This window comes from Oncorhynchus clarkii, chromosome 20, assembly GCF_045791955.1.
Source record: "Oncorhynchus clarkii lewisi isolate Uvic-CL-2024 chromosome 20, UVic_Ocla_1.0, whole genome shotgun sequence".
Classification (NCBI taxonomy): Eukaryota; Metazoa; Chordata; class Actinopteri; order Salmoniformes; family Salmonidae; genus Oncorhynchus; species Oncorhynchus clarkii.
Window position 1 is genome coordinate 87,944,798 of NC_092166.1, and position 27,693 is coordinate 87,972,490.

The following is a 27,693-nucleotide window of genomic DNA, read 5'->3' on the forward strand; positions in this document are numbered from 1 at the left end:
CCCAGATCTGTGGTCTCGTTCTATAGCCTGGTCCCAGATCTGTGGTCTCGTTCTATAGCCTGGTCCCAGATCTGTGGTCTCATTCTATAGCCCTAGCTCTAGAGTCAGATGAAAGCATGGATACCATTGCTGTGTCAGTTTGCAGTTTGAATGAAGTTGCAAACCTAGCAGCAAACAAAACTACTGCCACTCTATTGCCCTGGCTGAGCTCTACTCTACTATTCTACTGCCCCTCTACCCTCTATTGCCCTGGCTGAGTTCTACTCTACTGCCCCTCTACCCACTATTGCCCTGGCTGAGCTCTACTCTACTGCCCCTCTACCCTCTATTGCCCTGGCTGAGCTCTACTCTACTGCCACTCTACTGCCCTGGCTGAGCTCTACTCTACTATTCTACTGCCCCTCTACCCTCTATTGCCCTGGCTGAGCTCTACTCTACTGCCCCTCTCCTCTATTGCCCTGGCTGAGCTCTACTCTACTGCCTCTCTACCCTCTATTGCCCTGGCTGAGCTCTACTCTACTGCCCCTCTACCCTCTATTGCCCTGGCTGAGTAATTTTCTACTGCCCCTCTATTGCCCTGGCTGAGTTCTTTTCTACTGCCCCTCTATTGCCCTGGCTGAGTTCTTTTCTACTGCCCCTCTACCCTCTATTGCCCTGGCTGAGTTATTTTCTACTGCCCCTCTACCCTCTATTGCCCTGGCTGAGTTCTTTTCTACTGCCCCTCTACCTTCTATTGCCCTGGCTGAGTTCTTTTCTACTGCCCCTCTATTGCCATGGCTAAGTTCTTTTCTACTGCCCCTCTATTGCCCTGGCTGAGTTCTTTTCTACTGCCCCTCTACCCTCTATTGCCCTGGCTGAGTTCTTTTCTACTGCCCCTCTACCCTCTATTGCCCTGGCTGAGTTCTTTTCTACTGCCCCTCTACCTTCTATTGCCCTGGCTGAGTTATTTTCTACTGCCCCTCTATTGCCCTGGCTGAGTTCTTTTCTACTGCCCCTCTACCTTCTATTGCCCTGGCTGAGTTATTTTCTACTGCCCCTCTATTGCCCTGGCTGAGTTCTTTTCTACTGCCCCTCTACCCTCTATTGCCCTGGCTGAGTTATTTTCTACTGCCCCTCTACCCTCTATTGCCCTGGCTGAGTTATTTTCTACTGCCCCTCTACCCTCTATTGCCCTGGCTGAGTTCTTTTCTACTGCCCCTCTACCCTCTATTGCCCTGGCTGAGTTATTTTCTACTGCCCCTCTATTGCCCTGGCTGAGTTCTTTTCTACTGCCCCTCTACCCTCTATTGCCCTGGCTGAGTTCTTTTCTACTGCCCCTCTACCCTCTATTGCCCTGGCTGAGTTCTATTCTACTGCCTCTCTACCCTCTATTGCCCTGGCTGAGCTCTACTCTGCCACTCTATTGCCCTGGCTGAGCTCTACTCTACTATTCTACTGCCCCTCTACCCTCTATTGCTCTGGCTGATCTCTACTCTACTACTCTACTGCCCCTCTACCCTCTATTGCCCTGGCTGAGCTCTACTCTACTATTCTACTGCCCCTCTACCCTCTATTTCCCTGGCTGAGCTCTACTCTACTGGCCCTCTACCCGCTGTGCCGTTACTGTGCCCCTCTAGTGATGTCACTGTGCCCCTCTAGTGATGTCACTGTGCCCCTCTAGTGATGTCACTGTGCCCCTCTAGTGATGTCACTGTGCCCCTCTAGTGATGTCACTGTGCCCCTCTAGTGATGTCACTGTGCCCCTCTAGTGATGTCACTGTGCTCTAGTGCCTCTACCCTTTTTGATGCTGTGCTGTATCTGGTTCTCACTCTCTGTGTCCAGGGCTGTTTAGTCAGACACATGGCTTTGGCTGCTCAGTCAGCTAGCTAGTCAGTCAGCTAGCTAGTCAGTCAGTCAGCTAGCTAGTCAGCTAGCTAGTCAGCTAGCTAGTCAGTCAGCTTGCTAGTCAGTCAGCTTGCTAGTCAGTCAGCTTGCTAGTCAGTCAGCTTGCTAGTCAGTCAGCTAGCTAGTCAGTCAGCTAGCTAGCTAGTCAGTCAGCTAGCTAGTCAGTCAGCTAGCTAGTCAGTCAGTCAGCTAGTCAGCTAGCTAGTCAGTCAGCTAGCTAGTCAGTCAATCAGCTAGCTAGTCAGCCAGTCAGCTAGCTAGTCAGTCAGTCAGCTAGCTAGTCAGTCAGTCAGCTAGCTAGTCAGTCAGCTAACTAGTCAGTCAGTCAGTCAGCTAGCTAGTCAGTCAGCTAGCTAGTCAGTCAGCTAACTAGTCAGTCAGTCAGTCAGCTAGCTAGTCAGTCAGTCAGTCAGCTAGCTAGTCAGTCAGCTATCTAGTCAGTCAGTCAACTAGCTAGTCAGTCAACTAGCTAGTCAGTCAACTAGCTAGTCAGTCAGTCAGCTAGCTAGTCAGTCAGTCAGCTAGCTAGTCAGTCAGTCAGTCAGCTAGCTAGTCAATCAGTCAGCTAGCTAGTCAGTCAGTCAGCTAGCTAGTCAGTCAGTCAGTCAGCTAGTCAATCAGTCAGCTAGCTAGTCAGTCAGCTAGCTAATCAGTCAGCTAGCTAGTCAGTCAGCTAGGTAGTCAGTCAGCTAGGTAGTCAGTCAGCTAGGTAGTCAAATCAAATCAAATTTATTTTATATAGCCCTTCGTACATCAGCTGATATCTCAAAGTGCTGTACAGAAACCCAGCCTAAAACCCCAAACCGCAAGCAATGCAGGTGTAGAAGCACGGTAGTGTAGTCAGTCAGCTAGGTAGTCAGTCAGCTAGGTAGTCAGTCAGCTAGGTAGTCAGTCAGCTAGGTAGTCAGTCAGCTGTTAGGGTTGCGTCAATTCGAATCTGGTATCAGGATAAATATGACAATGAGTCACCTGACAAAATTATTATAATATACTCTGACAGAGGTAATTCCTGCTTCTGAGCCGGGCTGTCACAGAGTAGAGAGTGGGCGTGGTTTAGACTCACCCAGCCTATCGTTGATTGTTGTCGTACGAGCTGGTACCAGCCCCCGGGCGCTCCAGTTGATAGATGTAACTGTTGCTGTGTAGAGTATCTATGCGCTCATTCCCTAGATACCGTTATCACATATCTGGTTTCTGTTATTGTTAAGTTTGAGTTCTAACAAAAAACAGTCTGTGGTTTGCTACACTACGTTCTGTATGTGTCCGTTTTTATGTTATTCTGTATTCCATCATGAGAAAGGCCCATGGCCCTGAAACTGTTAACAATGTCTCAAGTCAGCTATGTTGCATAACACATACACAAGCCAACAGCAAATAATATTCAATCACATATGATATGGTAACGGGCTATAGTGCATAACACAGAACCTCACACAGCTAGCTAGTCAGTCAGTCAGCTAGCTAGTCAGTTAGCTAGCCAGTCAGTCAGCTAGCTAGTCAGTTAGCTAGTCAGTCAGTCAGCTAGCTAGTCAGTTAGCTAGCCAGTCAGCTAGCTAGCCAGTCAGCTAGCTAGTCAGTCAGCTAGCTAGTCAGTCAGTCAGCTAGCTAGTCAGTCAGTCGGCTAGCCAGCTAGTCAGTCAGTCAGTCAGCTAGCTAGTCAGTCAGTCAGCTAGCTAGTCAGTCAGCTAGCTAGTCAGTCAGCTAGCTAGTCAGTCAGTCAGCTAGTCAGTCAGTCAGCTAGTCAGTCAGTCAGCTAGTCAGTCAGTCAGCTAGTCAGTCAGTCAGCTAGTCAGTCAGCTAGCTAGTCAGTCAGCTAGCTAGTCAATCAGTCAGTCAGCTAGTCAATCAGTCAGTCAGCTAGCTAGTCAGTCAGCTAGCTAGTCAGTCAGCTAGCTAGTCAATCAGTCAGTCAGCTAGTCAATCAATCAGTCAGCTAGTCAGTCAGTCAGCTAGCTAGTCAATCAATCAGTCAGCTAGCCAGTCAGTTAGCTAGCTAGCTAGTCAGTCAGCATTGACATTTGGTCTGAGACCTAAAATGTACTGAGTATAGTTGACTAGGCTGTGACGGGACAGACCCACCTGTGTGTGATGGACTGTTGACTAGGCTGTTGACTAGGCTGTGATGGGGACAGACTGTTGACTAGGCTGTGAAGGGACAGACTGTTGACTAGGCTGTGATGGGGACAGACTGTTGACTAGGCTGTGATGGGGACAGACTGTTGACTAGGCTGTGAAGGGACAGACTGTTGACTAGGCTGTGATGGGGACAGAATGTTGACTAGGTTGTGAAGGGACAGACTGTTGACTAGGCTGTGAAGGGACAGACGGGGCAATAGAGGGTAGAGGGGCAGTAGAATAGTAGAGTAGAGCTCAACCAGGGCAATAGAGGGTAGAGGGGCAGTAGAGTAGAGCTCAGCCAGGGCAATAGAGGGGCAGTAGAGTAGAGCTCAGCTAGGGTAATAGAGGGGCAGTAGAGTAGAGCTCAGCCAGGGCAATAGAGGGGCAGTAGAGTAGAGCTCAGCCAGGGTAATAGAGGGGCAGTAGAGCAGAGCTCAGCCAGGGTAATAGAGGGGCAGTAGAGCAGAGCTCAGCCAGGGTAATAGAGGGGCAGTAGAGCAGAGCTCAGCCAGGGTAATAGAGGGGCAGTAGAGCAGAGCTCAGCCAGGGTAATAGAGGGGCAGTAGAGTAGAGCTCAGCCAGGGTAATAGAGGGGCAGTAGAGCAGAGCTCAGCCAGGGTAATAGAGGGGCAGTAGAGTAGAGCTCAGCCAGGGTAATAGAGGGGCAGTAGAGCAGAGCTCAGCCAGGGCAATAGAGGGGCAGTAGAGCAGAGCTCAGCCAGGGTAATAGAGGGGCAGTAGAGCAGAGCTCAGCCAGGGCAATAGAGGGCAGAGAGGGAGTAGAATAGTAGAGTAGAGCTCAGTCAGGGTAATAGAGGGGCAGTAGAGCAGAGCTCGGCCAGGGCAATAGAGGGGCAGTAGAGCAGAGCTCAGCCAGGGTAATAGAGGGGCAGTAGAGTAGAGCTCAGCCAGGGCAATAGAGGGTAGAGAGGCAGTAGAATAGTAGAGTAGAGCTCAGTCAGGGTAATAGAGGGGCAGTAGAGCAGAGCTCGGCCAGGGTAATATAGGGGCAGTAGAGCAGAGCTCAGCCAGGGTCCAGGAGGGAAGCTGCCTGTCTACAGCAGGTTAACAGTGGTTAAAGACGGTCAACCACCCAATGAAGCCAGCTTGCAGACTCAGACACAACTCTTTAGCTGACAGGGATTGCCTAAGGTATTATGCCATTAACTTAAGGCTACATAAGTATCAAGGGTGAATTTTTTAATATTTGAACATTTCAATGTAAAGTGCTATTTTTTTGCATAGATACTGAGTACGGACACATTATTTGTGTGTACCACGTGTACCATTATTTGGTCAAATTAAAATCAGGTGTTCATCAGTGCTCAGTTCTAGGACCTCTCAATTATTATTGTCAATGTACTACAATCATTGGACGTTTAGTTTATGAATCCAGTACTGAATGATATGAGATGGGCCTATTATTGGAACACATTGGGCATCATTCCCCATCAGCTGAAGAGTTCCACAAATAGAGAAATCCTTACGATATCATCACTAGGGTTCCAGAAACATGCCCGAAATCCCCAGGTTTATCAAGAAATCCTGGTCGGGGGATTCTCCAACCAGGATTTACAGAAAAGTCAGGAATTTGAGGATAGTTTCCAGAATTGTGCAACGCTCAAGCGTACTGCCTGATACCCCAGCCATAGAGAGAGAACCACCTACCCAGAGATGTCCTCCTCCTTCCCATCCCCAGGGAGAGAGAACCACCTACCCAGAGATGTCCTCCTCCTTCCCATCCCCAGGGAGAGAGAACCACCTACCCAGAGATGTCCTCCTCCTTCCCAGCCCCAGGGAAAGAGAACCACCTACCCAGAGCCAGAGATGTCCTCCTCCTTCCCAGCCCCAGGGAGAGAGAACCATCTACCCAGAGATGTCCTCCTCCTTCCCAGCCCCAGGGAGAGAGAACCATCTACCCAGAGATGTCCTCCTCCTTCCCAGCCCCAGGGAGAGAGAACCACCTTCCCAGAGATGTCCTCCTCCTTGCCAGCCCCAGAGAGAGAACCACCTACCCAGAGATGTCCTCCTCCTTCCCAGCCCCAGGGAGAGAGAACCATCTACCCAGAGATGTCCTCCTCCTACCCAGCCCCAGGGGAGAGAACCACCTACCCAGAGATGCACTCCTCCTTCCCAGCCCCAGGGAGAGAGAACCACCTACCCAGAGATGCCCTCCTCCTACCCAGCCCCAGGGGAGAGAACCACCTACCCAGAGATGCCCTCCTCCTTCCCAGCCCCAGGGAGAGAGAACCACCTACCCAGAGATGCCCTCCTCCTTCCCAGCCCCAGGGAGAGAGAACCACCTACCCAGAGATGTCCTCCTCTTTCCCAGCCCCAGGGAGAGAGAACCACCTACCCAGAGATGTCCTCTTCCTTCCCAGCCCCAGGGAGAGAGAACCACCTACCCAGAGATGTCCTCCTCCTTCCCAGCCCCAGGGATAGAGAAACACCTACCCAGAGCCAGAGAGGTCCTCCTCTTTCCCAGCCCCAGGAAGAGAGAACCACCTACCCAGAGATGTCCTCCTCCTTCCCAGCCCCAGGGAGAGAGAACCACCTACCCAGAGATGTCCTCTTCCTTCCCAGCCCCAGGGAGAGAGAACCACCTACCCAGAGATGCCCTCCTCCTTCCCAGCCCCAGGGAGAGAACCACCTACCCAGATCCAGAGATGTCCTCCTCCTTCCCAGCCCCAGGGAGAAAGAACCACCCACCCAGAGATGCCCTCCTCCTTCCCAGACCCACGGAGAGAGAACCACCTACCCAGAGATGTCCTCCTCCTTCCCAGCCCCAGAGAGAGAGAACCACCTACCCAGAGATGTCCTCCTCCTTCTCAGCCCCAGGGAGAGAGACCACCTACCCAGAGATGTCCTCCTCCTTCCCAGCCCCAGGGAGAGAGAACCACCTACCCAGAGATGTCCTCCTCCTTCCCTTCCTCCTGCTCCTCATCGTAAGGTTCCAGCTTCACTCTGAGGCGAGCAAATGAAGGCCAGTCTTCATCATCAGACTCATGCTTGTGATAATCATCTTCTTCCTCATTGTCATCATCACCTTCCCTTTCAGCCATCTGCTGCACAGGCTTCAAAGGTTCTGTCTCAGGTTTGTCCTTGGTCAGCTCAGTCTTCTCCTCCTGTGGGGGGTGACATGGTGCTGTTACTACATATTCTGTTTATCAATCATCTTATTACATCATAGCCTGTTTATAAATAATCATATTACATCATATCCTGTTTAACAATCATCTTATTACATCATATCCAGTTTATAAATCATCTTATTGCATAATATCCTGTTTATCAATCATCTTATTACATCATATCCTGTTTATAAATAATCGTATTACATCATATCCTGTTTAACAATCATCTTATTACATAATATCCTGTTTATAAATCATCTTATTGCATCATATCCTGTTTAACAATCATCCCGTAACAAATGTTACACATATAAGCCCATCTGAAGTGAAAAACATACATGGTCATCTAACTAAGGTTAAAACACCATAAATGGTATGTAAAGAATGTGTTTTGGCAACTGACAATAAGGGTATGTCTGGTCTATGAACTTAATGTTTATTATTTTCATTGAATGCTCTGTCAAATGCTGTATCTTTAAATAATGTGGGCTGATTGGGAGAAAAGGGGTGTCTGTTCGCACGAGGGGGAGAGTAATGCCGCTCTTGGGGGGTCTGTGACCTAGGTTCGCCAGGTTCATTTCTGGAGAATTTCATCTGTAAAGTGTTTGTTTAGGTGGCTGGAATACGCGTAATGAATTCCCGTTCTGGCACGCCTCTTCAAACAGTGGATTATACTTCCAAACGGAGTTGAACAATTTAAAGATTTAAAGTCCTGCTAGTTAGCTAGTAAATGTTAACTTGCAGGCTCGCTAGCTAACGTTACGTATATGATCTGTGTAGTAATATTATTCAAATCAGAAAACCATTTGCATTGCTAGTTATAACCTAATGTTAGCTAGCTACCTGCAGAGTCATACTACAGCTATGGCAATGTTTGTGTTGGTAGTAGTACGAGTTGGTATTATGGTTCATTATTTAGCTAGCTAGCTGCATGTCTAAACAAAATACTCCACTTCGTCAAATAATTCCATGACCCATCAAGTTAGCCAGGTGTATTTGGAGGTGATTACCATCATCGATTATGCCTAGACAAAAGAGACCCATCCACCTAGCTAGATGTGGCTGGTGGGAGGGGGGGGGGGGGGGGGTTATGGCCATCTATAGTATTTCATGAACATGTGTACATGTCTAGACAATAGTGACCCATCCATCTAGCTAGATGTGGCTGGTGGGGGGGGGGGGTTATGGCCATCTATAGTATTTCATGAACATGTGTACATGTCTAGACAAAAGAGACCCATCCACCTAGCTAGATGTGGCTGGTGGGGGGGGGGGTATGGCCATCTATAGTATTTCATGAACATGTGTACATGTCTAGACAAAAGAGACCCATCCACCTAGCTAGATGTGGCTGGTGGGGGGGGGGGGTATGGCCATCTATAGTATTTCATGAACATGTGTACATGTCTAGACAAAAGAGACCCATCCAATGATACAAATAATGTATCTGGACACTTTCTGTTTTTGATATTGCTGCTATGTTAGTAACCATTTCACTGTACCGTTTACACCTTCTGTATCCTGTGAGTGTGACAAATAAACCTAGATGTTATTTGATATAGTGAATGTTTAGCACATGGCCTCACATGTGACTCCTTAAAGAGATGGGTGGGGCTAAAGCTTAAGAGGGTGGGAACGATGCTGAATGGGTGTAGACAAAGAAGAGCTCTTCACTAGGTACCAAAACATTCAAGTGCCGTTTTCTCAAAAGTGAGGTTACAAGTTTATTAACTTTCAAAGCATAATTACTTTCCCAATGCTCCTCAACTGTAGTGTATGACATACAGACATAACATTTTCTAGCTCTGAGTATTTACTTTTATCCAATTTAAAAAACACTATTTCAAATTTAGCGCCATAAGACCAAATCGAGGCGGTCAGTCACATATTTGGATAAAAAACAAAAAGGCACACTATCAGATGAAGCCCAAATTACTAAAGGATACATTCATTTTATGTCTTTGGACATGTGTGCATCCTATCAAAGTAAGTGCCTTATTAAGTTATCATCATAGTTTCTGTATACCGTGTTGTTGTTTCTACTTTAGTGTTTACGGACATATTCAATCTCTCCCTATCCCAGTCTACTGTCCCCCACATGCTTCAAGATGGCCACCATTGTTCCTGTTCCCAAGAAGGCAAAGATAACTGAACTAAATGACCCCGTAGCACTCACTTCTGTCATCATGAAGTGATTTGAAAGGCTAGTTAAGGATCATATCACCTCTACCTTACCTGACCCCCTAGACTCACTTCAATTTGCATACCGTCCCATTATTTTACTTTTAGGTTGTGTGTACTGTTGTGGATTGTTAGATACTACTGCACTGTTGGACATAGGAATACAAGTATTTCGCTAAACCCACAATTACATCTGCTAAATATGTGTATTTGATGTTTTAGGAGCTAGTAGCAGAGCTTCCATGTCTGTCGTGTCTTAGGAGATAGAAGCAGAGCTTTCTTGTCTGTCGTGTCTTAGGAGATAGAAGCAGAGCTTCCATGTCTGTCGTGTCATAGGAGATAGAAGCAGAGCTTCCATGTCTGTCGTGTCTTAGGAGATAGAAGCAGAGCTTCCATGTCTGTCGTGTCTTAGGAGATAGAAGCAGAGCTTCCATGTCTGTCGTGTCTTAGGAGATAGAAGCAGAGCTTCCATGTCTGTCGTGTCTTAGGAGATAGAAGCAGAGCTTCCATGTCTGTCGTGTCTTAGGAGATAGAAGCAGAGCTTCCATGTCTGTCGTGTCTTAGGAGATAGAAGCAGAGCTTCCATGTCTGTCGTGTCTTAGGAGATAGAAGCAGAGCTTCCATGTCTGTCGTGTCTTAGGAGATAGAAGCAGAGCTTCCATGAGTGTTAGTGCCATCTTACTTTGACACCCCCTCTATAGACACCCCCTCTGTGTTTTAATAAAATCAACTATACGCATTGCGTTTGTCAGATGCTTTAAGCACACTGTTTGATGAAATAAGACAAACATGAAATCAAGAAGAAAATAAAAATAAACTGTACCCCCACCAGACCTTCCACTGCGAATGCCTTTACAGATTCTGCCGTTATGCTCACAAAGCTTGCCGGTAATAGACTACACCAAGGGTCTGCACCATGTTTCTTGTCAAGTGACAATGTATCTTAACATCTACTGTTCTGGTTTTCATTTATAATAACATCTTTGCATCTCAAAATCATTTGTCATGTCATCTATTGCCACTGCCAACTATGTAAAAATAGCCTACATAAAGACAACAAATAAAAACATTGCAGTCTGCAGGTAGAAAATATCCTGATAAAAATAAATATTCTATAAATCACATTGGCTACATTTGGTCTTTCTGCAAGAAACTTAAAACATTGTATAAAATATTCTGGGCCCTAAGAGTTTCCTGCACCAGTGAGCTCCAGACAGACACAGCTGTCATACACTAAATGTTAGCTATGGAGCCAGCCAGCTACCGTCAGCTAGCTAACAATACACTTTAGCTTGAAATTAAACTTCTGTCAAAATTAGAAACGTGTCATATCTGAAAATGTAGCTAGCTATCTTACATGGTGGGTGCGTCTCCCTGTCACGGATGCCCTAAGTTTGAAGATGTATTCCGGAGACAGGTGTTTTCTCTTTACTCTAATTCTCCATCTCTTTAGCTCTAATTCTCCATCTCTTTAGCTCTAATTCTCCATCTCTTTAGCTCCATCTCTTTAGCTCTAATTCTTCATCTCTTTAGCCATCTTTACTCTAATTACACTGGTTTCAAAACTCGATCCTCCAGAAAGTGGAGATCAACACTTATGCAGCTCCACTACATTATACATGTTTTAAAAATCAGTTTTCGACAGGATTACCAACAGACTGACCAGCTCAAATAGACAGAAGCCCTCTATATGGCAGGCCAATCTGAACTCCTCTTTCGGCATGTCCAGCCCACTCATTATCTCAGGAAATCATGGCTAGTGGGAAGGTTGCTGACTTTTTCTGTGGCTTAACCAACTAGGATCATAATTTAACAAATGTATTCATATTTACAGATGGTATACACGTTTGTCATTAAGGCACATGAAAGTAATTTTTTTTATTTTTTTAAATGGCTCTCCTGTGACTTGTGACACATGCCTGGTTTCCTGAAATGGGTCACAAATTTGCTTAACAAGTCACATAATAAGTTGCTTAATGTTTAACATGATTATTGTAATGACTACCTCATCACTGAATTTCAAACAGATTCAACAACAGACACCGGGGAGGTTTTCCAATGCCTCACAAAGAAAGGCACCTATTAGTAGATGGGTAAAAAAAAAAGCAGACGTTGAACATCCCTTTGATCATGGTGAAGTTATTAATTACACTTTGGACGGAGAATCATTACACCCAGTCACTACAAAGATACAGGCGTCCTTACTAACTCAGTTTCCGGAGAGGAAGGAAACCGCTCATTAACCCAGTCCAGGGTTTCCATCCGCCTTCTAGATGATAGCGGGGTGAAATGCTGTGGCTCGAGTGGCCGAGGTCCCCACATGCTGCCACCACCATACTTCACCGCCGTAGGGATCGTGCCAGGTTTCCTCCATACGTACCACTTGGCATTCAGGCCAAAGAGTTCAATATTGGTTTCATCTGACCAGATAATCTTGATTCTCATAGTCTGAGAGTCCTTTAGGTGCTTTTTGGCAAACTCCAAGTGGGCTGTCATGTGCCTTTTACTGAGGAGTGGCTTCCGTCTGCCAACTACCATTAAGGCCTGATTGGTGGAGTGCTACAGAGATGGTTGTCCTTCTGGAAGGTTGTCCCATCTCCACAGAGGAACTCTGGAGCTCTGTCAGAGTGACCATTGGATTCTTGGTCACCTCCCTGACCAAGGCACTTCTCCCCCGATTGCTCAGTTTGGCCAGGCTGGCCAGCTTTGGGAAGAGTGTTAGTGGTTCCGAACTTCTTCCATTTAAGAATGATGGAGGTCACTGTGTTCTTGGGGACCTTCAATGCTGCAGAAATGTTTTGGTACCCTTCCCCAGATCTGTGCAAACAGAATCCTGTCTCGGTGCTCTACGGACAATTCCTTCGACCTCATGGCTTGGTTTTTGCTCTGACATGCACTGACTACTGTGAGACCTTTATATAGACAGGAGTGTGCCTTTCCAAATCATGTCCAATCAATTGAATTTACCACAGGTGGACGTCAATCAAGTTGTAGAAACATCTCAACGATGATCAATGGAAACAGGATGCACCCGAGCTCAATTTCGAGTCTCATAGCAACGGGTTTGAATATGTATGTAAATAAGGTATCCGTTTTTTATTTTAAATACATTTGGTAAACTTTCTAAAGCCCTGTTTTCGCTTTGTCATTATGGGGTATAGTGATGTCATTATGGGGTACTGTGATGTCATTATGGGGTATAGTGATGTCATTATGGGGTACTGTGATGTCATTATGGGGTATTGTGATGTCATTATGGGGTATTGTGATGTCATTATGGGGTACTGTGATGTCATCATGGGGTATTGTGATGTCAATATGGGGTACTGTGATGTCATTATGGGGTATTGTGATGTCATTATGGGGTACTGTGATGTCATTATGGGGTACTGTGATGTCATTATGGGGTACTGTGATGTCATTATGGGGTACTGTGATGTCATTATGGGGTGTAGTGATGTCATTATGGGGTGTAGTGATGTCATTATGGGGTATTGTGATGTCATTATGGGGTATTGTGATGTCATTATGGGGTACTGTGATGTCATTATGGGGTATAGTGATGTCATTATGGGGTATTGTGATGTCATTATGGGGTATAGTGTGTAGATTGATGAGGATCTTTTTTATTGAATCCATTTTAGAATAAGGCTGTAACGCAACAAAATGTAGAACAAGTCAAGGGGTCTGAATACTTTCCAAAGGCACTGTATATACACAATCCATGTCTCAATTGTCTCAAGATTTAAAAATCCTTCTTTAACCTGACTCCTCCCCTTCATCTATACTGATTGATGTTGATTTAACAAGTGACATCAACAAGGGATCATAGATTTCACCTGGATTTACCTGGTCAGTATGTCAAAAGAGCAGGTATTCCTAATGTTTTGTCCACTCAGTGTATAGCCAATATTATAAAATGTGAAAAGTCTCTATTCTTTTGAAATTTCTGTGTAACACTGTTAATTTCTGATAATAAACAAAAACTAAAATAAATGATCTATTTCACTTTGTAAACATATGTTTACTTTTTAATTTATCTTTATTTATTAAGGCAAGAAAATGTTTATAATATATTTGACCTTTATTTAACTTAGCAAGTCATTAAGAACAAATTCTTATTAACAATGACAGCTAATCCTGGCCAAACCTGGACGTCATTGGGCCAATTGTGCGATGCCCTATGGGACTCCCAATCACGGGCAGTTGTGACACAGCCTGGAATCGAACCAGGGTCTGTAGTAACACCACTAGCACTGAGATGCAGTGCCTTAGACTGCTGCGCCACTCAGGAGTTTCCCATTCCAAAAAAAAACTACCTTTGAATTGATTTGAGACAGAGAGAGTGAGAGCGTGAGAGAGACAGAGACCTTGTAGATGTCAGGCTGAGCACTGCTGGTCTCTGAGCTCGCTGAGGATTTCTCAGATACATTCTGCTTCTGTTCCTCTCCACAGCTGGAGGAGGCTACAGGGGGGACGGAAGTGGCTCCCCCTGACCATGCCTCCCCACTCTCCCCCTCCGCCTTGGGCTGCTTCAGGGGTAGGTCCATACGGAAAGTGATGACGCAGGAGGTGCAGTATTCCTCAAACCCATACAGGTACCTGAGAAAGAACCCAACACATCAACAACCACAAATAAGGTGTCAACACTGTGACTCCAATACCGTCTGGAGTTATTGGATTCCTTGATAAAGAGGAGCAAAACAATACCTTATCAAATAACTTCAATCTGCCTCTACTGCAGAAAGCCTTTGTTGAACTGAAATTGGTACTTAATGCAGGTAAAACCAAGTTACGTTCCAGATTACGTAAAATATTATCTGATGATTTATGTGGATGGTGCCCTCATTGATCCCCCACTTATAAATATCTGGACATCTGGATTGATGAAAAGCTACACTTTCAAAAAGCATATGGATGAGTGAAGAAATTAAGAATTAAAATAGTATTCTATAGTAAACATCACAAAACAAATCAATCTGTCAATATTCATTCTGATTACTGACTATGGCGATGTCCTCTATATGACGATGGCAATGTTATTTCTTTAAATTCAGCAGCCACTGTTTTGAAGCCATTGGGACAGACGATGGCGCATTGCAATTTATAATGGGTGGTAGGTTCAGTACACATAAAGCATAGTGTAACAGTAGTTGATTATAACGGGTGGTAGGTTCAGTACACATAAAGCATAGCGTAACAGTAGTTGATTATAACGGGTGGTAGGTTCAGTACACATAAAGCATAGTGTAACAGTAGTTGATTATTGGTGTTTATTATGTTTGATAGGTCATCTTTATAAAAAACAATTTGTCCTTTATTGACTTACCTGTATAACGTAATATATATATATATACATACACAGTTGAAGTCGGAAGTTTACATCAACCTTAGACAAATACATTTAAATTAAGTTTTTCAGAATTCCTGACATTTAATCCTAGTAAAAATTCCCTGTTTTAGGTCAGATAGGATCACCACTTTATTTTAAGAATGTGAAATGTCAAATAATAGTAGAGAGAATGATTTATTTAAACTTGTATTTATTTCATCACATTCCCAGTGTGTCAGAAGTTTACAGAAGTTTACATAAACTCAATTAGTATTTGGTAGCATTGCTTTAAATTGTTTAACTTGGGTCAATCGTTTCAGGTAGCCTTCCACAAGCTTCCCACAATAAGTTACATACATTTAGGTTGGAGTCATTAAAACTTGTTTTTCAACAACTCCACAAATTACATATAACAAACTATAGTTTTGGCAAGTCGGTTAGGACATCTACTTTGTGCATGACACAAGTCATTTTTCCAGCAATTGTTACAGACAGATTTTTTCACTGTATCACAATTCCAGTGGGTCAGAAGTTTAAATACACTAAGTTGACTGTGCCTTTAAACAGCTTTGAAAATTCCAGAAAATTATGTCATGGCTTTAGAAGCTTCTGATAGGCTAATTGACATCATTTGAGTCAATTGAAAGTGTACCTGTGGATGTATTTCAAGGCCTACCTTCAAACTCAGTGCCTCTTTGCTTGACATCTTGGGAAAATCTAAAGAAATCAGCTAAGACCTCAGAAAAAAAATTGTAGGCCTCCACAAGTCTGGTTCATCCTTGGGAGCAATTTCCAAACGCCTGAAGGTACTACGTTCATCTGTACAAACAATAGTACGCAAGTATAAACACCATGGGACCAGGCAGCCGTCATACCGCTCAGGAAAGAAACGCGTTCTGTCTCCTAGAGATGAACATACTTTGGTGCGAAAAATGCAAATCAATCCCAGAACAACAGCAAAAGATCTTGTGAAGATGCTGGAGGAAACAGGTACAAAAGTATCTATATTCACAGTAAAACGAGTCCGATATCGACATAACCTGAAAGGCCTCTCAGCAAGGAAGAAGCAACTGCTCCAAAACCGCAATAGAAAAGCCAGACTACAGTTTGCAACTGCACATGGGGACAAAGATCGTAGTTTTTGGAGAAATGTCCTCTGGTCTGATGAAACAAAAATAGAACTGTTTGGCCATAATGACCATTGTTATGTTTGGAGGAAAAAGGGGAGGCTTGCAAGCTGAAGAACACCATCCCAACTGTGAAGCACGGGGGTGACAGCATCATGTTGTGGGGGTGCTTTGCTGCAGGAGGGACTGGTGCACTTCACAAAATCGATGGAATCATGAGGATAGAAAATTATGTGGACATATTGAAGCAACATCTCAAGACATCAGTCAGGAAGTTAAAGCTTGGTCACAAATGGGTCTTCCAAATGGACAATGTCCCCAAGCATACTTCCAAAGTTGTGGCAAAATGGCTTAAGGACAACAAAATTAAGGTATTGGAGTGGCCATCACAAAGCCCTGACCTCAATCCCAGAGAAGATTTGTGGGTGCGAGCAAGGAGGCCTATAAAGCTGATTCAGTTACACCAGCTCTGTCAGGAGGAATGGGCCAAAATTCACCCAACTTATTGTGGGAAGCTTGTGGAAGGCTACCTGAAATGTTTGACCCAAGTTAAACCATTTAAAGCAATGCTACCAAATACTAATTGAGTGTATGTAAACTTTTGACCCACTGGAAATGTGATGAAAGAAATAAAAGCTGAAATAAATCATTCTCTCTACTATTATTCTGACATTTCACATTCTTAAAAGACAGGGAGTTTAAATGTATTTGGTGAAGGTGTATGTAAACTTCGGACTTCAACTGTACATAAGTATTCAGACCCTTTGATATGAGACTCAAAATTGAGCTCAGGTGCATCTTGTTTCCATTGTTCATCCTTGAGATGTTTCCACAACACCTGTGGTAAATTAAATTGATTGGACGTGATTTGGGAAGGCACACACCTGTCTTTTCAAGTTCCCATAGTTGACAGCTCAGACTTTGCAGTGATATCATGAACATTCTATTCAAATGGATACTTACATAGTGGCGTCTTTTGTTAACTAATACATGTAGCTAGCTAGCTTGGCAAACAACTAACGATAATCCCAACTCATGACGTTCATATACTGCATGAATCTGCAGGTGGCTAACCAACCAACCAGATTCAAATGTAAACCTCTACATGTGCAAATGTAGAGGTAAGGCCATAGAGGCGAAATAATTACAATTTAGCATTAACACTGGAGTGATAGACGCGCAGATGGTAGCCAGCAGCATACCACCCTGCATACCACTGCTGGCTTGCTTCCTGGTCAGTTCCTGGATGGGAGACCAGATGCTCCTGGAAGTGGTGTTGGAGGGCCAGTAGGAGGCACTCTTTCTTCTGGTCTAAAATGTTTTCCCAATGCCCCAGTGGTTGGGGACACTGCCCTGTGTAGGGTGACGTCTTTCGGATGGGACGTTAAACGGGTGTCCTGACTCTCTGAGGTCATTAAAGATCCCATGGCACTTATCGTAAGAGTAGGGGTGTTAACCCCGGTGTCCTGGCTAAATTCCCAATCTGGCCCTCAAACCATCACGGTCACCTAATAATCCCCAGTTTACAATTGGCTCATTCATCCCCTTCTCTCCCCTGTAACTATTCCCCAGGTTGTTGCTGCAAATGAGAACGTGTTCTCAGTCAACTTACCTGGTAAAATAACGGATAAATAAAATAACAGATGACCTGGAGCCAGTGGGTTTGGCGACGAATATGTAGCGAGGGCCAGCCAACGAGAGCGTACAGGTCGCAGTGGTAGATAGTATATGGGGCTTTGGTGACAAAACGGATGGCAATAAGAAAGACATCTAATTTGCTGAGTAGAGTGTTGGAGGCTATTTTGTAAATGACATCGCTGAAGTCGGCAGGATAGTCAGTTTACGAGGGTATGTTTGGTAGCATGAGGGAAGGAGGCTTTGTTGCGAAACAGAAAGCAGATTCTAGATTTCATTTTGGATTGGAGATGCTTAATGAGAGTCTGGAAGGAGAGTTTACAGTCTAACCAGACACCTAGATATTTGTAGTTGTCCACATATTCTAAGTCAGAACCGTCCAGAGTAGTGATGCTGGATGGGCGGGCAGGTGCGGGCAGCGATTGGTTGAAGAGCATGCGTTTAGTTTTACTAGCATTTAAAAACAGTTGGAGGTCACGGAAAGAGTGTTGTATGGCATTGAAGCTCGTTTGGAGATTTGTTAACCAGTTGCATCTCTAGGGGCACTATTTCATTTTTGGATAAAAAACGTTCCCGTTTTAAGCGCGATATTTTGTCACGAAAAGATGCTCGACTATGCATATTCTTGACAGTTTTGATTCTACAGGCGAAACCAAGATGATACGTCAAACAGGAAATGAGCAGAATTTCTGAAGCTCTGTTTTCTAATGTCTCCTTATATGGCTGTGAATGCGACAGGAATAGGCTTAGACCTTCTGCCGTTTCCCCAAGATGTCGGTAGCATTGTGACGTATTTGTAGGCATATCATTGGAAGATTGACCATAGACTACATTTTCCAAGTGTCCGCCTGGTGTCCTGCGTCGAAACTGGTGCGCAAAGCCATGTGCAAGTATTTTTCCATTTGATTGAGGGGAGAAACCATGCTTCCACGAACGATATATCATTGAAGAGATATGTGAAAAACACCTTGAGGATTGATTCTAAACAACGTTTGCCATGTTTTCAGTCGATATTATGGAGTTAATTTGGAAAAAAGTTCGCGTTTTGAGGACTGAATTTTCGTTTTTTTTTGGTAGCCAAATGTGATGTATAAAACAGAGCTATTTCTAATACACAAAGAATCTTTTTGGAAAAACTGAGCATCTGCTATCTAACTGAGAGTATCCTCATTGAAAACATCAGAAGTTCTTCAAAGGTAAATTATTTTATTTGAAGGCTTTTATGTTTTTGTTGAAATGTTGCGTGCTGGATGCTAATGCTAACGCTAAATGCTACGCTAGCTAGCTACTTTTACACAAATGATTGTTTTCCTATGGTTGAGAGGCATATTTTGAAAATCTGAGATGACAGTGTTGTTTACAAAAGGCTAAGCTTGAGAGATGGCATATTTATTTCATTTCATTTGCGATTTTCATGAATAGTTAACGTTGCGTTATGGTAATGAGCTTGAGTCTGTATTCCTGATACCGGATCCGGGATGGGGAGATCAGAGAGGTTAACAGTGTCCAAAGAAGGGCCAGAAGTATACAGAATGGTGTCGTCTGCGTAGAGGTGGATCAGAGAATCTGCAGCAGCAAGAGCGACATCATTGATATATACAGAGAAAAGAGTCGGCCCGAGAATTGAACCCTGTGGCACCCCCATAGAGACTGCCAGAGGTCTGGACAACAGGCCCTCTGATTTGACACACTGAAATCTGAGAAGTAGTTGGTGAACCAGGCGAGGCAATCATTTGAGAAACCAAGGCTATTGAGTCTGCCGATAAGAATGCAGTGATTGACAGAGTCGAAAGCCTTGGCCAGGTCGATGAAGACGGCTGCACAGTCCTGTCTTTTATCGATGGTGGTTATGATATCGTTTAGGACCTCGAGCGTGGCTAAGGTGCACCCGTGACCAGCTCAGAAACCAGATTGCACAGTGGAGAAGGTACGGTGGGATTCGAAATGGTCGGTGATCTGTTTGTTAACTTGGTTTTCGAAAATTTTAGAAAGGCAGGGTAGGATAGATATAGGTCTATAACAGTTTGGGTCTAGAGTGTCTCCCCTTTGAAGAGGGGGATGACCGCGTCAGCTTTCCAATCTTTGGGAATCTCAGACGATACGAAAGAGGTTGAACAGGCTAGTAATAGGGGTTGCAACAATTTCGGTGGATCATTTTAGAAAGAGAGGGTCCAGATTGTCTAGCCCAGCTGATTTGTAGAGATCCAGATTTTGCCGCTCCTCCAGAACATCAGCTGTCTGGATTTGGGAGAAGGAGAAATGGGGAGGCTTGGGCAAGTTGCTGCAGGGGGTGCAGAGATGTAGGCCGAGGTAGAGGTAGCCAGGTGGAAAGCATGGCCAGCCGTAGAAAAATGCTTGTTGAAATTCTCGAATATCGTAGATTTATTGCTGGTGACAGAGTTTCCTAGCCTCAGTGCAGTGGGCAGTTGGGAGGAGGTGCTCTTATTCTCCATGGACTTTACAGTGTCCCAGGACTTTTTGGAATTAGTGCTACAGGATGCAAATTTCTGTTTGAAAAAGCTAGCCTTAGCTTTCCTAACTGACTGTGTATATTGGTTCCTGACTTCCCTGAAAAGTTGCATGTGACAAATAACTTTTGATTTGCTTTGAAATATTACTACACAGACTATACATGTAAAGTTAGCGAGCTAGCTAACAGTACACTTAGCGAGCCAGCTAACGTTCACGAGCTAGCTAACAGTACACTTAGCGAGCCAGCTAACGTTCGCGAGCTAGCTAACAGTACACTTTAACTTGAAATGAAAATGACTGACTAAATTAGAAACGTGTAATATCTGAAAATGTAGCTACAGTAGACTACCTGTATACAGGTATACTCTCTGTCACGGATGCCTTCAACCTGTCTGTCAAGCGGGCTTCAACCTGTCTGTCAAGCGGGCTTCAACCTGTCTTTGTTATATACCCTTTGTTGGCAATGACAGAGGTCAAACGTTTTCTGTAAGTCTTCACAAGGTTTTCACACACTGTTGCTGGTATTTTGGCCCATTCCTCCATGCAGATCTCCTCTAGAGCAGTGATGTTTTGGGGCTGTTGCTGGGCAACATGGACTTTCAACTCCCTCCAAAGATTTTCTATGGGGTTGAGATCTGGAGCCTGGCTAGGCCACTCCAGGACCTTGAAATGCTTCTTACGAAGCCACTCCTTCGTTGCCCGGACGGTGTGTTTGGGATCATCGTCATGCTGAAAGACCTAGCCACATTTCATCTTCAATGCCCTTGCTGACGGAAGGAGGTTTTCACTCAAAATCTCAGGATACATGGCCCCATTCATTCTTTCCTTTACACGGATCAGTCATCCTGGTCCCTTTGCAGAAAAACAGCCCCAAAGCATGATGTTTCCACCCCCATGCTTCATAGTAGGTATGGTGTTCTTTGGATGCAACTCAGCATTCTTTGTCCTCCAAACACGACGAGTTGAGTTTTTACCAAAAAGTTATATTTTGGTTTCATCTGACCATATGACATTCTCCCAATCTTCTTCTGGATCATCCAAATGCTCTCTAGCAAACTTCAGATGGGCCTGGACATGTACTAGCTTAAGCAGGGGGACACGTCTGGCACTGCAGGATTTGAGTCCCTGGCGGCATAGTGTGTTACTGATGGTAGGCTTTGTTACTTTCGTCCCAGCTCTCTGCAGGTCATTCACTAGGTCCCCCCGTGTGGTTCTGGGATTTTTGCTCACCGTTCTTGTGATCATTTTGACCCCACAGGGTGAGATCTTGCGTGGAGTCCCAGATCGAGGGAGATTATCAGTGGTCTTGTTTGTCTTCCATTTCCTAATAATTGCTCCCACAGTTGATTTCTTCAAACCAAGCTGCTTACCTATTGCATATTTAGTCTTCCCAGCCTGGTGCAGGTCTACAATTTTGTTTCTGGTGTCCTATGACAGCTCTTTGGTCTTGTCCATAGTGGAGTTTGGTGTGAGACTGTTTGAGGTTGTGGACAGGTGTCTTTTACACTGATAACAAGTTCAAACAGGTGCCATTAATACAGGTAACGAGTGGAGGACAGAGGAGCCTCTTAAAGAAGAAGTTACAGGTCTGTGAGAGCCAGAAATCTTGCTTGTTTGTAGGTGACCAAATATTTATTTTCCACCATAATTTGCAAATAAATTCATAAAAAATCCTACATTGTGATTTTCTGGATTTTCTTTTCTCATTTTGTCTGTCATAGTTGAAGTGTACCTATGATGAAAATTACAGGCCTCTCTCATCTTTTTAATTGGGAGAACTTGCACAATTGGTGGCTGACTAAATACTTTTTTGCCCCACTGTATGTTATTTAATTATTCTACAATGTAGAAAATAGTACAAATAAAGAAAACCCTGGAAGGAGTGTCCAAACATTTGACCGTATGTATATCTTTTTTTCTGTCTCAGCCGCCAGTATTTTTGCTGCAGTAGTTTATGTGTCGGGGGGCTAGGGTCAGTCTGTTATATCTGGAGTACTTCCCCTGTCCTATCCGGTGTCCTGTGTGAATTTAAGTATGCTCTCTCTAATTTTCTCTTTCTTTCTCTCTCTCGGAGGACCTGAGCCCTAGGACCATGCCTCAGGACTACCTGACATGATGACTCCTTGCTGTCCCCAGTCCACCTGGCTGTGCTGCTGCTCCAGTTTCAACTGTTCTGCCTGTGATTATTATTATTTGACCATGCTGGTCATTTATGAACATTTGAACATCTTGGCCATGTTCTGTTACAATCTCCACCCGGCACAGCCAGAAGAGGACCGGCCACCCCACATAGCCTGGTTCCTCTCTCGGTTTCTTCCTAGGTTTTGGCCTTTCTAGGGAGTTTTTCCTAGCCACCGTGCTTCTACACCTGCATTGCTTGCTGTTTGGGGTTTTAGGCTGGGTTTCTGTACAGCACTTTGAGATATCAGCTGATGTACGAAGGGATATATAAATACATTTGATTTGATTTTTACTTTATTTATACACTTAAGTCAATAAAGGATTTACAAAGACAACCTGTCAAACATCAACAAACACCACAACAACAACACAATGCCTGATGTGTACTGAACCTACCATCCATAATAAAGTGCAAACCGCTATGATAAACTTTGTTCCAATGGTGGCAGCTACATTTATTATAGTCGATAACCGTCGAAAAAGGTGCAGTGCCATTATCCTCATAAGGCCAAGTATTGAAAACAGGCAATCATTTTGGAGAATTGTTTTAATTATTATTGTTAAAATCTCTTTCTCTTAGTCATTGGTGATAAAATATATACATATTTTTTGAGCATTCAATATAGCTCAGTATTTGGTATTTTACACAGTCTTTTTTATACCATCTTTGTCAAGTGTGTCAATAATTTCGGACCCCCCCCAAATATGCTCTGTAATATGAAGAGCAAAGGGCTGGTGTGGCAATACGTACTTGCGGTAAGCACATTTGACGTTGTAGCCGGCAGCAGAGTTAAGCACAGGGATTCCCAGAGCCTGGTAGACAGTCTTCCATACGGATCCACTCTCAATCTGCTCAGGACACGAGAGAACAAGGCACAGAGAAAGAGAGACATTACAGATTCCAATATGCCAATATGTCACAGTAGAACATTCACTCAGGACAAAAGGCTGGTGAACTCTACAAAATGGTAATAGAGCTGGGTGCTTATGATCAGTGGAGCTGGGTTATTATGATCAGTGGAGCTGGGTTATTATGATCAGTGGAGCTGGGTTATTATGATCAGTGGAACTGGGTTATTATGATCAGTGGAGCTGGGTGATTATGATCAGTGGAGCTGGGTTATTATGATCAGTGGAGCTGGGTTATTATGATCAGTGGAGCTGGGTGATTATGATCAGTGGAGCTGGGTGATTATGATCAGTGGAACTGGGTTATTATGATCAGTGGAACTGGGTTATTATGATCAGTGGAGCTGGGTGATTATGATCAGTGGAGCTGGGTGATTATGATCAGTGGAGCTGGGTGATTATGATCAGTGGAGCTGGGTGATTATGATCAGTGGAACTGGGTTATTATGATCAGTGGAACTGGGTTATTATGATCAGTGGAGCTGGGTTATTATGATCAGTGGAGCTGGGTGATTATGATCAGTGGAGCTGGGTGATTATGATCAGTGGAACTGGGTTATTATGATCAGTGGAACTGGGTTATTATGATCAGTGGAACTGGGTTATTATGATCAGTGGAACTGGGTGCTTATGATCAGTGGAGCTGGGTGATTATGATCAGTGGAACTGGGTGATTATGATCAGTGGAACTGGGTGAATATGATCAGTGGAGCTGGGTGATTATGATCAGTGGAGCTGGGTGATTATGATCAGTGGAACTGGATGATTATGATCAGTGGAGCTGGGTGCTTATGATCAGTGGAGCTGGGTGCTTATGATCATTGGAGCTGGGTGATTATGATCAGTGGAGCTGGGCAATTATGATCAGTGGAGCTGGGTGCTTATGATCAGTGGAGCTGGGTGCTTATGATCAGTGGAGCTGGGTGCTTATGATCAGTGGAGCTGGGTGCTTATGATCAGTGGAGCTGGGTGCTTATGATCAGTGGAGCTGGGTGATTATGATCAGTGGAGCTGGATACACACATCATGGAAGCCTCCCAGTTTCTGCACCAGTCTGTAGAGCTTGAAAAGGTCCAGGTTCCTGTAGCCCAGCACTGGTTTCTTGTTGATGGGGGTTCCTACAGGAGGATAAACAACACAATAGTTAGATGGAAACAGGTTCAGAAGTAGAACACACACATCTAGCTACTTTCAGGTGCAAGGCACATAAAGTTTTGTTCAAAACGTTTCACTCAAACTAGTGTTGTCGCTATACCAGAATTTTGACTTCGGTACCAATACCAGGTTTAGTATCACAATACTAGATGCCAAAACGATACTCAATAATAAACCAATACTCAATTCTAAAATGATACTCAATTCTAAAACGATCCTCATTTTCTTTCTTCTCGCTTGCTTCTCAAGTGGCTTATGCTGTCAGCTGCATGAGCAAGTAGTCTGGCTAGCTTACTACTGTCCCCTAAAGAAGACAAGTCCCCTGGCTAGCTTACTACTGCCCCCTAAAGAAGACAAGTCCCCTGGCTAGCTTACTACTGTCCCCTAAAGAAGACAAGTAGCCTGGCTAGCTTACTACTGCCCCCTAAAGAAGACAAGTCCCCTGGCTAGCTTACTACTGCCCCCTAAAGAAGACAAATCGCCTGGCTAGCTTACTACTGTCCCCTAAAGAAGACAAGTAGCCTGGCTAGCTTACTACTGCCCCCTAAAGAAGACAGGTTGACAGGCTAGCTTACTACTGCCCCCTAAAGAAGACAAGTAGCCTGGCTAGCTTACTACTGCCCCCTAAAGAAGACAGGTTGACAGGCTAGCTTACTACTGCCCCCTAAAGAAGACAAGTCCCCTGGCTAGCTTACTACTGCCCCCTAAAGAAGACAAATCGCCTGGCTAGCTTACTACTGTCCCCTAAAGAAGACAAGTAGTCTGGCTAGCTTACTACTGTCCTCTAAAGAAGACAAGTAGACTGGCTAGCTTACTACTGCCCCTTAAAGAAGACAAGTAGCCTGGCTAGCTTACTACTGCCCCCTAAAGAAGACAGGTTGACAGACTAACTTACTACTGCCCAATAAAGAAGACAAGTAGCCTGGCTAGCTTACTACTGACCCCTAAAAAAGACAAGTAGCCTGGCTAGCTTACTACTGCCCCCTTGATAAGACAAGTAGCCTGGCTAGCTTACTACTGCCCTCTAAAGAAGACAAGTAGCCTGGCTAGCTTACTACTGCCCCCTTGATAAGACAAGTAGCCTGGCTAGCTTACTACTGCCCCCTTGATAAGACAAGTAGCCTGGCTAGCTTACTACTGCCCTCTAAAGAAGACAGGTTGACAGGCTAGCTTACTACTGCCCCCTTGATAAGACAAGTAGCCTGGCTAGCTTACTACTGCCCCCTTGATAAGACAAGTAGCCTGGCTAGCTTACTACTGCCCCCTTGATAAGACAAGTAGCCTGGCTAGCTTACTACTGCCCCCTTGATAAGACAAGTAGCCTGGCTAGCTTACTACTGCCCCCTTGATAAGACAAGTAGCCTGGCTAGCTTACTACTGCCCCCTTGATAAGACAAGTAGCCTGGCTAGCTTACTACTGTCCTCTAAAGAAGACAAGTAGACTGGCTAGCTTACTACTGCCCCCTAAAGAAGACAAGTAGCCTGGCTAGCTTACTACTGTCCTCTAAAGAAGACAAGTAGCCTGGCTAGCTTACTACTGACCCCTAAAAAAGACAAGTAGCCTGGCTAGCTTACTACTGCCCCCTTGATAAGACAAGTAGCCTGGCTAGCTTACTACTGCCCTCTAAAGAAGACAAGTAGCCTGGCTAGCTTACTACTGCCCTCTAAAGAAGACAGGTTGACAGGCTAGCTTACTACTGCCCCCTTGATAAGACAAGTAGCCTGGCTAGCTTACTACTGCCCCCTTGATAAGACAAGTAGCCTGGCTAGCTTACTACTGCCCCCTTGATAAGACAAGTAGCCTGGCTAGCTTACTACTGCCCTCTAAAGAAGACAGGTTGACAGGCTAGCTTACTACTGCCCCCTTGATAAGACAAGTAGCCTGGCTAGCTTACTACTGCCCCCTTGATAAGACAAGTAGCCTGGCTAGCTTACTACTGCCCCCTTGATAAGACAAGTAGCCTGGCTAGCTTACTACTGCCCCCTTGATAAGACAAGTAGCCTGGCTAGCTTACTACTGCCCCCTTGATAAGACAAGTAGCCTGGCTAGCTTACTACTGCCCCCTTGAGAAGATTCAGACAAATTACTAGACTGACTCGATCCTCTCAATCCGTATATGACGTGAGACAGAAGTACTGAAAGTAACTAATTCTAATAGCTTACCATTTTTCATCTTCTAGTATCAAAAAGGTAGTGAAGTTGCATTATACCACTACAATCCATGCAACACTAGCATTCAACTGTGTGGGAGGCAGTTCTCTGTCAGTCTAGGTGGGTGGATCAAACAGGAGTTGGGATTGATCTTAAGGAGCGTGTCTCACCTCTGTCCTCCATGAACTTGTATAGCTGCTGCAAGAAGTTCTCTCTCTCCTCGGGGAAGGGCTCCACTTCCTCCTGCACACAGGAACAGGAAATTACAACACACATGACATTGACTCCTATAATAATAATAATATTCATAATTTGGGGGGGGGGGGGGGGGGGTGCTTATATTGTCCTGTTATATTGTCCTTGTGTGAAATGGAAATTTGTTTTCTGCATATCCCAACTCCCCCTGAGACACCCGCAGGGAGTAGGGTCACAGCCAGGGTCACCATATCTCAACTCCCCGAGACACCCGCAGGGAGTGAGGTCACAGCCAGAGTCACCATATCTCAACTCCCCCTGAGACACCCGCAGGGAGTAGGGTCACAGCCAGGGTCACCATATCTCAATCCCCCCTGAGACACCCGCAGGGAGTGGGGTCACAGCCAGGGTCACCATATCTCAATCCCCCCTGAGACACCCGCAGGGAGTGGGGTCACAGCCAGGGTCACCATATCCCAACTCCCCCTGAGACACCCGCAAGGAGTGGGGTCACAGCCAGGGTCACCATACAGTGCCTTGCGAAAGTATTCGGCCCCCTTGAACTTTGCGACCTTTTGCCACATTTCAGGCTTCAAACATAAATATATAAAACTGTATTTTTTTGTGAAGAATCAACAACAAGTGGGACACAATCATGAAGTGGAACGACATTTATTGGATATTTCAAACTTTTTTAACAAATCAAAAACTGAAAAATTGGGCGTGCAACATTTTTCAGCCCCCTTAAGTTAATACTTTGTAGCGCCACCTTTTGCTGCGATTACAGCTGTAAGTTGCTTGGGGTATGTCTCTATCAGTTTTGCACATCGAGAGACTGAAATTTTTTCCCATTCCTCCTTGCAAAACAGCTCGAGCTCAGTGAGGTTGGATGGAGAGCATTTGTGAACAGCAGTTTTCAGTTCTTTCCACAGATTCTCGATTGGATTCAGGTCTGGACTTTGACTTGGCCATTCTAACACCTGGATATTTTTATTTTTGAACCATTCCATTGTAGATTTTGCTTTATGTTTTGGATCATTGTCTTGTTGGAAGACAAATCTCCATCCCAGTCTCAGGTCTTTTGCAGACTCCATCAGGTTTTCTTCCAGAATGGTCCTGTATTTGGCTCCATCCATCTTCCCATCAATTTTAACCATCTTCCCTGTCCCTGCTGAAGAAAAGCAGGCCCAAACCATGATGCTGCCACCACCATGTTT

At 44.7% G+C, this 27,693-nt stretch overlaps 1 protein-coding gene across 1 annotated transcript in view; it reads right to left on the minus strand.

Annotated features, from left to right (window-relative positions):
• Positions 1 to 27,693, minus strand: part of LOC139377191 (AT-rich interactive domain-containing protein 4B-like) — a 186,776-nt gene that overhangs the window by 66,361 nt on the left and 92,722 nt on the right. The window contains exons 12-16 of the mRNA XM_071120192.1: positions 26,452 to 26,524; positions 23,998 to 24,092; positions 22,817 to 22,914; positions 13,689 to 13,920; positions 6,908 to 7,128 (exon numbers count right to left, since the gene is read on the minus strand). Coding sequence (XP_070976293.1) covers positions 6,908 to 7,128; positions 13,689 to 13,920; positions 22,817 to 22,914; positions 23,998 to 24,092; positions 26,452 to 26,524 — 719 coding nt within the window. The remainder of the gene's footprint in view (positions 1 to 6,907; positions 7,129 to 13,688; positions 13,921 to 22,816; positions 22,915 to 23,997; positions 24,093 to 26,451; positions 26,525 to 27,693) is intronic.